This window comes from Hyaena hyaena, unplaced genomic scaffold, assembly GCF_003009895.1.
Source record: "Hyaena hyaena isolate Hyena2069 unplaced genomic scaffold, ASM300989v1 scaffold_9, whole genome shotgun sequence".
In the NCBI taxonomy this organism is placed as follows: domain Eukaryota; kingdom Metazoa; phylum Chordata; class Mammalia; order Carnivora; family Hyaenidae; genus Hyaena; species Hyaena hyaena.
Genome location: NW_024080641.1, coordinates 4,746,116 through 4,761,977, shown reverse-complemented (window position 1 = coordinate 4,761,977; position 15,862 = coordinate 4,746,116). Strand labels below are relative to the sequence as shown.

The 15,862-nt window shown below is 54.6% G+C and overlaps 1 protein-coding gene across 1 annotated transcript in view; it reads left to right on the top strand.

The window, feature by feature from the left end:
• Positions 1-15,862, top strand: part of CLPTM1 (CLPTM1 regulator of GABA type A receptor forward trafficking) — a 29,442-nt gene that overhangs the window by 3,438 nt on the left and 10,142 nt on the right. Inside the window, exons 2-5 of the mRNA XM_039249002.1 lie at positions 1,951-2,063; positions 10,996-11,119; positions 12,222-12,380; positions 14,562-14,679. Coding sequence (XP_039104933.1) covers positions 1,951-2,063; positions 10,996-11,119; positions 12,222-12,380; positions 14,562-14,679 — 514 coding nt within the window. The remainder of the gene's footprint in view (positions 1-1,950; positions 2,064-10,995; positions 11,120-12,221; positions 12,381-14,561; positions 14,680-15,862) is intronic.

Sequence of the window (15,862 nt, the reverse complement as noted above, 5' to 3'; positions counted from 1 at the left end):
TTCGGACTGTGGCCGGCATAGCGACGTGGCACCTACCTGCAGTTCTCATCTGCCTTTCCCTGGGACGCCTTCCGGCCTACTTGTCCCCCAGTGGGGGTACGAGAACAGACCTTGGAGTCGGCCAGACATGGGTTCAAATCCCTGCCTGGCTTCAGCTTCTGTTTCTGGACCCTGAGAATGGGTGCAGACCTGCCAGAAACACACACGTGGCCCCCAGCGCTCCCGGGAACGAGGCTAGCCCTGAATGAAGGGGCCCCATGCCTGACTCTGACCTTGCCTGCCCCCAGCCAGCCCCTTCCGTGAACCTGTGCTCCCAGCATGCCCTCCACCCAGATGTCAAAGGTAGCTCCTCAGACAGGCCCCGACCACCTAATCCAGAGTGGGTCCCCGTCCCCACCCCAGGAGCCATCATCTGCCCCTGCTTAGTTCCTCCAGAGCATGTTTGTTTCCTGTTTACCAGCTTGAATGAAGCTGTTGACTGTTCGGTGGGTGTGTTTTCTCTCCAGACCCTGAGCTCCAGGAGGGCAGGGCCCAGAGCCGGGCGGCTACCGCCTAGCCCCGGGCCTGGTGCACAGTAGGTGCTCGGGAAATCTATTCTTCAACACATGAGGGAATTCTTTTCTGTCTAAAACATACCAGTATGTTCACACCCTGGCCCTTGGGTCAGAGAGGGGAACTGACGTGCCCAAGATCTCACAGTCAGGAGCCGTGGGACCCTAGAGTCGTGGGGGGTGGGGCAGCTGGGCAGTGGAGGCCTAGAAGGGAGTAGGTAGGTTTGGGGCGCCTGGGTGATCGCAGCAAGCCCTTCAGAGAACACGTGTTGATTCCACAGGTGTTTATTGAGCCCCTGCTCTGTGCTGGGCAGTGCTCCTGCCTAACAGTGACCGTGACAGTCCTGGTCCTGCCTCTTGAAGGCTGAGCAGTGAGGGGACAGAGCTGGGAGGAGGAAGAGAACGGGATCTGGGAGCCAGCAGGTGCAAAGGAGAGAGGCGGGAAGACTTCCCCACGGCGGGCCCTTCCCGCCACGGAATTCTCTGCTTCTGAGCCTCTGGTTTAGAGTGAAGATTGCTCTAGGAAAGCCCCGCCTGACCCCCCGCTTGGCATCGTGCTGCCCTTTCTCTTCCTGAGCCACCCAGACAAGTGGGTGAGCCTCCCTGAGCCTCCATTTGCCCAGCTGCTGATGGAGATATTCGTGGTTGTGGCTTCACGGGGTAGCGCGTGCTACCTTTGTGGCCCACACCTCCGTGGTGGCTCACAGTGGCCTGGCTCATGCTCTGCCTGTGTTTTCCCTGTGTCTGTCCCCTGCTGGCTCCGGAGCCCCTGGAGGGACAGGGCCCCACGCGGGGCTGGCCATAGAGGAGGCCTTCGGTACTGTTTGCTCAGGGAAGAAGGGACCGTTCTGCATTGTCCCTTGCATCCTGGGCCCTGGCTTCAGGGAGCAGTGGACAGTCCTCAGAGTCAGATAGCATCTCTCCCCTTCATTTCTGTAGCAGCTGCTCCCCTCACTCTCTCCTCTGCGTCGTCTCTTTGTTATGTCTTAAGTCTTAGCTCCAAGGTTACTTCCTCCAGGAAGCCCTCCCTGACCCCTAGGCTGGACCCAATGCCCCCTCCGGCTTCCTGTATCCCAGCCCTGTCTACTCTGGATCATCCCTCTCCAGGGACTGTTTAGCTCCCCCGCTGGACTGCGACTCCCTAGGAGGGCAGCACAGGACTGTCTCGGTCACCTCTGTGTCACCAGCACAGAGTAGCTTTGGGGGAAGTGTTTCTGTCTTGAAGGAACAAGACCGACCATCCTTCCTGGGTGATTTTACTCACCATTTCTCCAGGTATTGATCAAGCACCTGCTCCGCGCTCAGCTCCGTGCCAGGCCTGGGCATGCGTGGTGCTTACGACAGCCGCCGGGCTTCAGAGGACACCCTCCCTCCTCACCCCAGTCTCTGTTTCCTGCAGGTGACCAGCAATGGCAGCATCGGGAGGGACCCGCCGGCGGAGACCCAGCCCCAGAACCCACCGGCCCAGCCAGCCCCCAACGCCTGGCAAGTCATCAAAGGAGTGCTGTTCAGGTGAGCAGGTGGGGGTCAGCTTTGTTCATTGAAGAAAATGCAAATAAAAACAGAAAGAGGAAAAGAAAAAGCCACTGGGGATGAGCATTGGTAGTGATGCTTTTCTTTTTTTAATACAGCTAGAGGGTTTTTTTCATTGCGGTAAAATATACTGGTGGTGTTGTTGTTTTAAAAGTAGTCTCCACGCCCCGTGTGGGGCTCAGACTTACAACCCCGAGATCAAGAGTCACATGTTCTACCAACTGAGCCAACTGGGCACCCCTGTATTTTTTTCCCTAGATTTTATCTTATTTTATTTTATTTATTTTTAATGTTTACTTTTGAGAGAGAGCAGGGGAGAGGCAAAGAGAGAGGGAGACAGAGAATGGCAGGCAGGGACCATGCTGTCAGCGCAGAGCTCGACTCAGGGCTCGAACCCACGAACCGTGAGGTCATGACCTGAGCCGAAATCAGGAGTTGGCCACTTAGCCAACGGAGCCACCCTGGTGCCCCTTTTAAGATTTTGTTTTTCAATAATCTCTAGACCCAGTGTGGGGCTCGAACTCACAACCCTGAGATCAAGAGTTGCCTGATTGAGCCAGCCAGGTGCCCCTGAAATATACTATATGGAATTGCTAGGGCTGCTGTAACAAATAGCTCAGACTGGGGGCGAGGGGGTGTAAGCAACAGAAAGGTATTTCCTCACAGCTCTTGAGGCTGCAAGTCTGAGATCAAGGTGCCAGCCTGGCACAGGTTTCTTCCAGGGTCTGGCCCGTAGATGGCCATCCTCCGTGTGCCCGCGTGTCTGTGTCCTGGTCTCCTCTTCTTATAAGGACACCGGTCCTGTTGGATTGGGGTCCACCCCAGTGGCATCACTTTGCTTCCGTCACCTCATTGAAGGCTGGACCTCCCGTACAGTCGCTGAGGGTGACCGTACTCAGGGCTAGAACTTCAACGTAGGAAGGGGGGGGGCGGAGCCGCCGTTTAGCCACAGCAGCACATAAAATTTGCCAGTGCGCCACCAGGCAGCCTCCACCACCACGTCCTCTCCCCGGAGTGTACCTCTGTATCCGTTAAGCACGAACCCCCCTGTGTAACCACCCCTGGCACCCAGCATGTATACTTTCCGTCTCTCTGAACTTGACTGTTGCACCTAGCACATTGACGTGGGGTCATGCAGGCTGTGTCCCTCTGTGCCTGGCTGGTGGTGACCTTTTCATGTGTGCATTCACATGGCCAGCTCCTGGGTGGTGGGAGCGCAGGGCTTTCCTTCCTGAAACCTGGCCTGTGACTGAGGCCCTGGGGGGAGGCTGGGTGGAAGCAGGGAGATCCCCCCGGGGCTGAGTTCTGTGCCTGTCACCTAGACCTGGGGACAGCATCCCTTCTCTGCTCTGGGCCCTCTTTGCCCATCTGCAAAATAGACGTTTCTTTTTCTTTCGGAGGTATTTTAGCAAAATGTTTGAGAGACAGGCCAGGCATTTAGGCAGGCACTTTCTCTCCTTGTCAACTATAAGGAATTCCATGGCAGAGTTGTTTATTTAACTTGTTGTTAAGGCTTACATTTTTTTTAATGTTTCTATTTATTTTTAAGAGGGGTGGGTGCGAGTGGGGCAGGGGCAGAGAGAGAGAGGGAGACACAGAATCTGAAGCAGCCTTCAGGCTCTGAGCTAGGTGTCAGCACAGAGCCTGATGCGGGGCTCAAACTCGTGAACCGCAAGATCATGACCTGAGCCGAAGTTGGACGCTCAACCGACTGAGCCTCCCAGGCACCCCCGTTGTTAAGGTTTCATTTAAATTTGGGTTTGGTAACAGACGATGTAATACTAGTTTCAGGTGTACGATCTAGGGATTCCCAGCTTCATGCAACACCCAGAGCTCATGGAGTCAAGTGCACTCCTTAATCCCCATCACCCGTTTCCCTCTGCCCCACCCACCTCCCCATCAGTTTGTTTTCTAGAGTTAAGACTCTTTCTTGGTTTATCTGTCTCTCTTTTTCCGCCTCTTGTTTGTTTTGTTTCTTAAATTCCACATATGAGTGAAACCTTACGGTATTTGCCCTTCTCTGACGTACTTTGCTTAGCATTATGCTCTATAGCTCCACATCGCTGCAAATGGCAAGACTTGGTTCTTTTTTTATGTCTAGATAATATTCCGGCTATACGTATATATATCTCGCGTCTTCTTTATCCACTTACCTGTCGATGGGCACATGGGCTGCTTCCCTAATTTGGCTATTGTAAATAATGCTGCTTTGAACATCGGGATGCACGTGTCCCTTTGAATTAGCATATTTGTGTTTGGGGGGTAGAAACTCACTAGCGCGGTTACTGGGAAGTAGGGTCGTCCGTGCCGTTCTCCACAGCAGCTGCACCAGTGTGCGTTCCGCCAGCGGTGCACTGAGGGTTCCTGTCCCCACGTCCTCCCCTGGGCTAGTACGTCCTCACGTGCCTGTGGCCTGCTGCAAGGGAGCCTGGGAAGTGTGGTCTTTCTTCTGGGAGGCCGAGCGCCCTGTGGAAAGCTGGGGTTCTGTTCCTGGGGGGTCGGGCGGAGAGGGTGGTCGGGCCGGTCAGCTGCTGCTGTCCCCCCGGCCGCCTTGCTCGGCTTCTCCTCCAAACTCGTTCTCAGTACGCGCTTCCTGTAGAAAGTAAATTCAGACGGCACAGATGGCCGAGAAAGAGGAAAGTGACACAGAAGCGCGTGAGGGCTGGTGGCCGGCCTGTAAACGCACGCCTGCGCTTTGCCTCAAGTGAGAGTGCGTGAAGATGCTCACAGACAGTTGTTCGAAAGAGAGAAAAATGGGGAGCAGCCAGCTTGTCCCGACTAGTGGATGGGCTGCTGAAACGGGGAGGGGGCGGGACCGTCCTCCTGTGCCCGCGCTTCCGCTCAGACTCAGATACCGGCGGCTCCCAGGTCCTGCGAGATTGCCGTGAGGTCCGTGTGGACGGGGCCCTGGGAGCCGGCACCCGCTCAGAACCTGCTGGGGTGCTTTTGTGCCTGAGTGTTAAGAACTTAGGTCACATAAAGAGAAACAGCTTAAAAAAAAAGCTCACAATCTCAGACACAGTCACCAGTCACATTTTGGTGTGGGACAGGCCCGCCTGTCTGGTGGCCTCTGAGAATGTCACCCAGGATGCGGAGAGGCTGTGCAGGAAGGAAATTCCCCACCATTCCACCCAGACACCGGGGCGCCATCCGGGCTGTGCACCCAGGCTTCTGGCACCGTGGCCTCCGTTCCCTCCCCTGCTTCTCCGTTCCACTCTTCCCCGCCAGTCCGGTAAGGACCTCGAATTTTCTTACGGATCAGTTTCCTTTTTGCATGCTTCAAGCAGCTGTGAATAAAGATTATTTTTATCTTTCCCTTCACTTTTACATAAGAGTAGCCTATTTTCCCCAGTTCTGCACCTTGATTTTTTTCATTAACAACATATCTTAGATCTCTCCACATCAGTACATAAGGCCGCTTCCTTCAGATAGACATTTTTAATACGGTCATAGCTTAGGCTCATTTCCGTCCTTAGAACCAGGCAGCACCAAACATTAGCTGGGGTGGGTGCCTGGAGTTCCATCGTCTGGAATTCTCTTTCTTTCTTTCTTTCTTTCTTTCTTTCTTTCTTTCTTTCTTTCTTTCTTTCTTTCTTTCTTTCTTTCTTTCTTTCTTTTTCTTTCTTTCTTTCTTCCTTCCTTCCTTCCTTCCTTCCTTCCTTCCTTCCTTCCTTCCTTCCTTTCCTTCCTTTCCTTCCTTTCCTTCCTTTCCTTCCTTCCTTTCTTTCCTTTCTTTCCTTTCTTTCTTTCTTCTTTTTTAATGTTTGTTTATTTTTGAGAGACAGAGACAGAGATTGAGCAGGGGAGGGGCAGAGAGAGAGGGAGACACAGAATCCGAAGCAGGCTCCAGGCACCTAGCCTTCGGCACAGAGCCGGATGCGGGGCTCAAACCCACAAACGGTGAGATCGTGACCTGAGCCGAAGTCGGACACTTAACTGACTGAGCCACCCAGGCGCCCCTCAACTGGGATTCTTAAGGTGGGGTTCAAGGTTCGCTTTCAGGGGTCCGTGAACTCTTCAAAGCTGTGAGCAGATTGCGCAAGAAGGGACTTTTTGGGGGAGAGTGGAGTCCAGGGTTCAGCGCATCTCCACTTTATGCCAATGGTTGCCCGGAGTGGGGGATGGGATGGGCACCGCGTGGGTAAGTGGACGGGGCGGAGAGTTTTCATTCTGTGTCTTTTCTCGTCCTTACCACTGTTCTGGACCCGTGAACGTAGGATACCGATGTGGGTGGGAGAGGAGATGTGCCGTCTCTTTTAGTTGCTTCCTCCGCTGGGCTGCAAAGCGCCCAGTGCACGCCAGTCCCCTCCGGGCTGATCGTCATAGGGCAGGGCTTCCTGGGCTGGGATGTGGGGACGGAGCTGTCTGAGAGGACCCACAAACTGAGAGTGTACAGGGACACACAGGTGCTCTTCCGGAGACTGGGGAACCCTACAACGCCGGTCCGGCCTGCCTCCGGGGGGACCCACAGCCCGGAGGGGCGGTGCTCCTGCAGAGCGCACGCTGAGCCAGGGCAGAGCTGCCTGGGGCGTCCCTGCTCCCGCACTCTCCCTCCGCATGTTTACTAAAGTGGGAGCCTCTCCTGGAGGTGGAGGGCTCCCCAGAGACTGCTGGTTCCAGACCTTCCGCAGCCCTGTGTGTCAGGGACTTCGGAGGCCACAGGTGGCCCAGCTGGGCCGTGACCCCTGAGACCCCAGACCCCAGGGCACCATAGCTGGTACAGGCAGAGACAGGCCCCTGTGCCCGACCATACCCTTGCGTGGGGTTTGGGGCCCACCCACCATAGAATCCCCTCAGAGTAGTTTTCCATTCCGAAGAGTATTGTCTGCCTTTTTCTTGTCATGAAACTAATAACAGTAACACTTTTATTTTTTTTTTAGTTTTTTTTTAATGTCTTTTTTTTTTTTTAATGTTTTATTTCTGAGAGAGAGACACACACAGCGTGATCAGGGGAGGGTCAGAGACAGAGGGAGACACCGAATCCAAAGAAGCTCCAGGCTCTGAGCTGTCAGCACAGAGCCCGATGCGGGGCTCGAACCCATGAACCGCAAGATCATGACCCGAATCGAAGTCAGATGCTTAACCGACGGAGCCACCTAGGTGCCCCAACAGTTAACACTTTTAAAGTACTTACCGGGCGTGTATCAGGCTTCGTTCTAGATGATGTCCATATAGCGTGAGTTTGCCTGCATACATACTTACAGACATATGCAGGTACAGGGCTATATGCATATGCATTGAATGTTATAAACCCTACCAGGTAGGAGGTATTATTATCCCTGCATTAACTGTTGAGGAGACAGAGGCTCAGAGAGGTTGAGGCTTGCCTGAGGTCACACAGTTGGTAAGATGCAGCGCTGGGCTTCAGGTCCAGGTATTGCAGACTAGAGGCTGAGCACTTAGCCTCTGCTGTATTGCTTTTCGTACCTGTAATTAATAAGTTCCTGTCATTTAATAATGACACAGTGGCAGGTGTCTGAGAGACCTGGGTTCACACAACTTTTTTACAAGTTGTTTATTTCTCTCTCACATATTATTCTGGACGTAGGCAGACCAGGATTCTGTCGTCTTCTGCAGCCCAGATTCCTTCCTACTTTCTGTTCCACCATCAATAGGTTTTGCCCCTTATCTGCATGGCCTAAAATGGCTGCTGAAGATCCAGCCATCACATCCATCTTCTAGGAGGGAAAAATAAATTTAGGAGGCATGTTCTTTCTCTTTAAGGACCCTCCTCCAGAGCGCAGCACAATCCGTGGTGTTTACATTTTATTGGCCAGGACTTCACCTTCTGTGCTTTGCTAGCTGTAAGCTAGGCTAGAATTATAGTCTTCATTTAGGAGTTCTCTCTTTGAAACAAAAGGGGAAGACAGATATTGGGAAACAGCTAGCAATCTGCTATAGTTTTGTTTGAGGCTTTTCTTTTGTTCATTAAAAGACAAAAAAAAAAAAAATAGAAGGGCACCTGGGTGGCTCAGTTGGTTAAGCTTCTGACTTCAGCTCAAGTCATCATCTCATGGTTTGTGAGTTCGAGCCCTGCATCGGGCTCTGTGCCGACAGGGCAGAGCCTGGAGCCCTCTTCTAGTTCTGTGTCTCCCTCTCTCTCTGCCCCTCTCCTGCTCACGCTGTCTCTCTCTCTCTCTCTCTCTCTCTCTCTCTCCATCAAAAATAAATAAACATTTTAAAAATTTTTCAAAAAGAAAAGACTAAAGAAGAAAGTAAAAATCACCTAAGGATAACCTTAGTTCATCATTACCATATTGGTGGCGATCCTTTTACTCATCGGTTCATATATTTATATGGGTTTTTTTGTTTGTTTGTTTGTTTTTTTAAGTAGGCTGTTCTCCCAACATGAGGCTTGAACTCATAACCCTGAGATCAGGAGTCACACACTCCACAGACTGAGCCAGCCAGGCGCCCCTGGGTTTTTTATTCAGCATTTTTAAGGCAGTACTGTGTTTTGTGGCTTATTGTTTTGTCTTTGTACACCTCCCCCTACTCTCCCAAACCAGGAAATCTATGTGCAAGTCTGATGTGTATCATTTCATACCTTTTCTCTGTTTTTATTTCAATTTAAATGGGTTAAATACATGGTTTGGGGGGGGGGAGGGTTGGGGTGAGTGTGGTCTTGGTTGTGTTTTGTTTTGTTTTTTTGTTAAGTACACCCAATGTGGGGTTAGAGCTCACAGTCCTGAGATGAAGAGTTGCATGGTTTTCTTTTTTTATTTAAAAAAAATTTTTTTAATGTTTTATTTATTTCTGAGAGAGAGAGACACAGAGTGCGAGCAGGGGAGGGTCAGAGAGAGAGGGAGACAGAATCCGAAGCAGGCTCCAGGCTCTGAGCTGTTAGCATGGAGCCAGACTTTGGGCTCGAACCCACAAACTGTGAGATCATGACCTGAGCTGAAGTCAGACGCTTAACCGACTGAGCCCCGCAGCCGCCCCTAGCCTTTCTCTTTTAATAGCACATCCTAGAAATACCTCCAAGTCAATTCTGACTCTTAAGACCATGTAATACTACGTTTATTCAGTTTTGTGAATTGAAAATGTGATGCTAGCGTATTTGTTTTAGGGTCATTTTGGTTTTTCTATTTTTTCTATCATGTTACTGAATATGGTACTTCTTCCTCAGAGTAAACTCTGTTCCCCATGTGGGGCTCAAACTCATAACCCCAGGTCAAGAGTCACTTGCACTTCCGACTGAGCCAGCCAGGTGCTCCCAGCATGGTATTTCTAAAGCCCTCTTGGGGCGCCTGGGTGGCTCAGTCGGTTTAGCGTCCAACTTTGGCTCAGGTCATGGTCTCATGGTTCGTGAGTTCCAGCCCCACATTGGGCTCTGTGCTAACAGCTCAGAGCCTGGAGCCTGCTTCGGATACTGTGTCTCCCTCTCTCTCTGCCCCTCCCCCACTTGTGCTTTCTCTCTCCATATCTTTGTTTCAAAAATAAATAAACATAAAAAAAAAAAATAAAGCTGTCTTGATACAAATATTTGAGGGTTTTTTGTAACAGAGTCTGAAACACTGGAGTTCAGTTCTGAACATTTCACAGTTATTTATAGGAATAAGTTCAGGTCTAGGAGGAACATACTTTCCCCCAGGAGGACGTGCGTTCCTTCCACTGGCTGCGGGGGGGCGTCCACTGTCTAGGGTCTCCTTGCACCAGGTCCAGGTTCACGGCTCTGGCTGGTCTACCTGGGGGCTCCTGGGGAGGCCGGGGCCTCACCTGCCTCCTGGGTTCTGGGGGCGGTGCCCTGTGGCGGCCCTTGGCTAGCGTTTCTGTTACCCAGCGGGACACCTAGCACGTGTCCTCAGACACAAAAAGAAGCTTCTGGTACTCTTTCACTTGTTCTGTTTCTGGTCTTCCCTTCCGTTTCTGCCTGGTAAACCCATAGTCTTGTCCATTCTTCAGTGGTGTTAAGAAAACGTATTTATAGGGGCGCGCTCAGTCCATGGGACTCTTAAGCTCCGGGTCGTGGGTTCGAGCGCCATGTCAGGTGCAGATATTATTTAAAGGAATAAATAATTAAAACTTAAAAAGAAAGTATATATTTACATACATTCATGCATAAACTTGATCAAAAAAACATATGTAAGAGAACCACAAGCAGAGTATATCGTTGCTGTGTCAAGATACATAAATATGTATAGAAAACTAGCATCAACTTTTTTTTTTAAATGTTTTTTTAATTTATTTCTGAGACAGAGAGAGAGACAGCACGAGCAGGGGAGGGGCAGAGAGAGGGAGACACAGAATCCAAAACAGCCTCCAGGCTCTGAGACAGCTGTCAGCACAGAGCCCAACGCGGGCTCGAACCCACGAACTGCGAGATCATGACTTGAGCCGAAGTCAGACGCTTAACCAACTGAGCCACCCAGGCGCCCCAGCATCGACATTTTCTTAGGGTCTTAACTTTTCCTAAGTTTTTCCAGGTTATTTCCGACCGCAGCATTGGCCTGAATGGCCTAGCCCGACATTACTAACAGTTGGGACTAACCCTTTCCTCACTGTCTGCTTCTTAAGTCTTCAGTTGATCTGAGGTTCTAAAATGTGGCCCTCAAAGTGATGTGCCTCTAAATGCCGAGATTTCAGATCCTTAGGGTTCTGTCGCTCTGGGGGTCCCAGGGGCCTGGCGCGTTAGGTTTCCTAGGTCTGAGGTTAGCAGGTCCAGGCCCCTGCAGCCCTGTGGCCACCGGGGCCTGTGGGGAATGTGGGCAGCACCCCAGATACGGCCTCTGGGGGCACCTCGTCTTCTCAGCGGCCCAGGGACTGCCTTCTGAGGGGCCCACCCCGTCCCCTGCTCCGTCACCAGCCCCGGGTCAGGCGCCAGCGTGAGCTGAGTCAGGAGGCGGGCAGGCGGGCTCATGTCGCAGTGAGAAGGCCCGGGACTCACCAGCTGCCCTGCTTGTCCCCGCAGGACCTTCATCATCTGGGTCATCAGCAGCTGGTTCCGCCGAGGGCCGGCCCCTCAGGACCAGGCGGGCCCCGGAGGAGCCCCACGCGTCGCCAGCCGCAACCTGTTCCCCAAAGACACTTTAATGGTAACCGCTGGCCGGGAGGCTGGACTCGGGGGAGGACGGCGTGGGGGAGGCTGTGAGGGTGCGACGTGGGCGGTGGGGGCACCGTCTGCCGCGCGCGGGTTCAGGGGACTCCGGGTCCATCCTCGGCCGTGAGCCCTGCGTCGGTCTAGCGACACCCTGAAGGGAAAGGTGAATTCTGGTTTTGTGGGCAAGACTGACATCGCAGGTTTCACTCAGTTGTTCACAAGCCATTGTAACAGGACCCTTATGTATTTTATTTCGAAAGTACGTTCAGGTTTTAAAAGTTGCAAAGAGAGGTGGATGGGAAGGCAAGAAACGGGAGGGAGAGAGTGGGGAGCCCGTCGCAGGGGGACGAGGGACACGCGTGCCGTCCTGCAGGATCGCGGGTGGCCGGGGCTCGGGGGCACCCGCAGCCAATGCTCAGACCCCGGGCACCGAGGCTCCTGCCGCTCTCGGATCCCCCCCGACTGCACGGAATTCTAGTTGGCGGGTGCCCGCTGCTCAGAGGCGCTTAGTGGTGGGCTAGGGGGGTCTGGACAAGGGTGGCCACAGGGACTTGCGGAGGGAGGGCTGTCCCCGCCTGCCTTCTCCACTTCCCGGCGCTCCCAGGAACCAGCTCACCCTCTTGCGGCTCTTGACCGTGCTAAACTCCCACCAGGAGGGCTGTAAGAGACTGAGAAGGGAGAAGAGAACTCCGGGAGCCTTTGATCCCTTCTGACCATAAATTCTCCTTTTTTTTTTTTTTTTTTTTTAAATTTTAGCAAAAAGGGGGGCTCAGACCCACTCTGCCTCTGGCCAACTGAGCCAGTCAGGCGCCGACCTCAGGTTCCATTTGTCAGGCTGGCTGTTCTTCGGTGGTTTCTTGCTCATGGACGCCACAGGCTCAGACCAGGATAGGTGTGGGGGGTGGGTGAGGAAAGAAAACATTCTAGCAGCTGCCATTCTTCCCCTGCCCCCTTTCCACTCCCTCCACCACACTGTGGACATGAATGCGCCGATCGCTGCCACCACTCTCCGTTGGCTCCCTATCCCTCGGGCTTTGGAGGGTCGGTGGCCGCCCTGAGTCATCTCCCCCCCTCCCCCCGCCCTGCTCTCCCCCCAGAACCTGCACGTGTACATCTCTGAGCACGAGCACTTCACAGACTTCAATGCCACGTCCGCGCTTTTCTGGGAGCAGCACGACCTCGTGTACGGTGACTGGACCAGCGGCGAGAACGCTGACGGCTGCTACGAGCACTTCGCCGAGCTCGACATCCCGCAGGTGGGGGCAGCTCCTGGTTCCCGCCGGCTCCCGGTCCCCCAAGAGCAAGTGCCAGCTTCAGGCCTGGTGCTGCCCTCTGTTCTCACTCCATGTGACCACTGGGGGGCCCTCGAGGTCTCCGGGCCTTTGCCTCCCCTTCTGACAAACGTGGGTGGGGTTGAAATTGGCCTGGGATCCTCCCAGCCACCTCCAGGGTTGTGTAACCTGTGTTGTAGGCCAGTGAGGGGTTTGTAACCCACCGTGGAGGTGGGTCAGGCAGCCGGGTTAGGAAGGAGCAGCTACTACGGGTTGAGCGCCTACTGTGTGTAGGGGACCAGGCCGGGCTGACTGGCACGAGCCTTCCTGCCCCTCGTGAAGCGGCAGCTGTCGTCCCCATTTGACTAACCAATAAGGAAGCTGAGGTGCAGAGAGCTTAGGTGACTTACAAGGTCAGATGGCTTGTGAGTGATTCGCGCTCAGGCTTTACAGCTCTGGACTCCGGCAGGCCCGGGTCCGATCCTGTCTCCTCCAGGAAGCCTTCCTTGATGCTCAGTTTCAGGCAGCTGGCCCTCTCTGGACTTCTGCATCCAAGCCTGCCTGCTCTGGGTTGTCCCTACCAGACCTGGGCTGGTCACCGCTGTGTCCCCGGCTCTGCACAGCGTGGGGCTGGTACCTCAGTGCATACGTGCCTCAGTGGAAGTAGTGGATCAGTGGGCCAGTGGGTGTGCGTGTCTCTGGGGCTGCCCTCTCTTTCATTTCTCCCCATCGGGTCTTCTCCTCACCCCTGGTGGGTGGGGGGGTGATGCCCATTCTGGCTGGGTGCCTGGAGGTAAGGGGTGTGCACAGTCTTCTGAGGTGGATAGGGTAGCTGTGTGGAAGTGCGACTCCACCCAGACCTCTGGCCCAGCCCGCTCCTCGCCGTGAGGTCCCGGCAAGGCCGAGGGGCCGGGTGGTGAGAGGTGCTCCCAAGCATCCAGTCTAACCCCCCTTCCCAGCTTTGGGGTGGGATGGAGCTCGCTCGTGCCTGATTTTGAGTTATTCCTTGCATTGCGCACTCAGGGCCGCAGGGGAAGCACGGGGTTTGGTCTGGAGCAGGCGTGGGGGAAGCCCAGCCGGAGCCTTTCCTGGGGTTCCCATGGGAAAAGCAAGGCGGGCAAGGGGAACCGCTTAGGCTGGGATGTCGGTGGGCCCTGGGCTAGAGGGGTGGGCCCTAGCTGCGCAGGCTCTGGGTGATTCGGGACAGCTTGCTGGGTGACATAAGGCTGACCAGGGGAGTGGGTGGGGGTGGGGTTTGGATCATCTGGTTCGATAAGGAAAGACATGTTCCAGAGCAGGTGAGTTGTTTGTCTCTAGGAATTAGAGGGGAGGTCCCTGGGAGGGGCGGCCTCTCCCCAGCCAGGGGAGACACCCCCCTCCAAGGTGATAAAACAGTAAAAATACACAAGACATAATTAACACAGAAGTGGGCTTAAAAAGCAGGGAAGTGAGAGGGACACGGGGGTGGCCAAGTTGATCCAGGTTCTGCGTGAAGAGCAGGCAGAGGCCTCACATCGTCCTTGGCTGCCCACCTGGGCCTCAGGCAAATGGCCACCCTCCTGGGTTTCCTCGTCTGTATCAGCTGGGAGTGAGGGTAGTCCCCTTCCTGGGGAGATAGTAGGTGACAGACACGGACAGAGAGCTGGGGACACAGACGGTGACAGGCAGAGACAGGAGCCCACAGACTAGGTTCAGATGCCCTTACTCACCACATGTCATGTAACCCTCTGTGTGAGGCCCACTTGCCTCATCTGGAAAATGGGGCCAATAACACCACCCACTGCGTCAGGTACACGGGGGTCACTTGTACATACGTGACTTGGACGTTACCATTTCAAGTGCCAGAAGTGGGCTCCCAGCCTCCTTGTTTTGCTGCTGAATAGGCTGAAACTGCTGGTGTTCAGTGAGCTGCCCCTCCTTGTGCCCGAGTGGCCGTGCCAGGGGTCCTTGGGTCACTTTCACGCTGCCAGAGGCTCAAGGATGACCATCTGCGTTGTGTGGCCGGGTGCTGAGGCCCCGGCAGCCGGAGCCTGGGGGCACACAGCCAGGGTGTGCTCGAGCCGGGTCTCAGATCGGAGCTCGGCCACGCTGGCCCCTAATGGAACTGGGCCCGGGCGCCGCGAGGGGCTTTAGCGTTTCCGTTTCCCCTGTTGGCCTGCCTCACAGAGCGTCCAGCAGAATGGCTCCATCTACATCCACGTCTACTTCACCAAGAGCGGCTTCCACCCGGACCCCCGGCAGAAGGCCCTCTACCGCCGGCTCGCCACCGTCCACATGTCACGGAGTAAGCACCCCCGCTGTGCGGCCGGCCCCCAGGGCGGGCAGGGACCCGGGCCCCAGGAGGCTGGGATCAGCAGGCCAGAGGACTCAGAGCAGGCAGAGAAGGGACTTGTGAAGCTCAGGGGACAGGCTTCCTCGAAGGGGGGAGGTGGGGCTGGCTGTGTGCACGGCCAGGCCTGGTGGGAGCAGATGCTCTAGAATGGTCTGTGGGCGAGCAGCAGCAGGAGTGAGGAGGGGAAACCAGGAGGACGTCTGGGGCTCGTCTCCCGCGTGATGTCTGTAACTGCGCCGATGGGCCTTGCACAGATTACCCCCTTCGGGGGGCCCGTGGCAGGTGCCTGGCTCCCAGGCAGCCCGTCAGGGTGTTCCCGGGTCAGTGGGCTGGGTGGGCCTCGCAGCCGGATGAGGCCCCCCGTTCTCAGGGGGCCGGTGCTGGCTGCTCACCAGGAGACTCCCAACTCCGTGGACAAAACCCAGGGGCTCCGGGTGACCCCGAGAAGCCCTGGGTGAGGGTGGGCCGCTTGGTACTTCCAGCGGTGCCGGACAGTGCCCGGGGCTTTTCTCCGCCTGCGGCTCCGTCTTACATTTCAGCTCCTCTTGTGCGCACGCGGGTTAAAGTCCAAGTAATTCAACAAGACGTTGCAAGTCCTGTCTCCTGTTCACCTCTCCCCCTGCCCCTCTGCACTCCCTGCAGCCCACTGCTTTCGAGCTCCGGGAGCCGTTTCTCAGCTGCTTAACCTCCAAAGTTCCCAGTAACCGGGCCATGCCGCAGTTTCTTGGTTTTTCAATTTTAGACATGTTTTTCTTTGCTTCCTGCTCTGGAAGAGAAAACCCTAATAGGGGAGTAAGATGTTGATTACATTAACATTCAGTGTTTAGGCGCTTTTGACGGCGTGGCTTATTTGCATCCGAGTCACGTGGTGAACACGGTTCTTTTCCCTCCAGTCCAACTTCCCATTTTGCAGGAGCTTAATCGTGGTTGGCGTCTTTTTGCTCCCTCTTTGTGTCTTTGTCTTGGAGTCTAGTGTCCCCCTATGGGCAGCCCTGTAGGGGTCTCTCACCGTACGTGGGTTTCAGCAGATCTTGAAACTCTGGCTCCCTCAGAAGCTTCTCGGTGCCCTCTTGCGAGTCTTGTGTGTGCCCGCCTGCCTCGCTTTTATTTCATGGCTCCTGGGGATTGAGTTCAG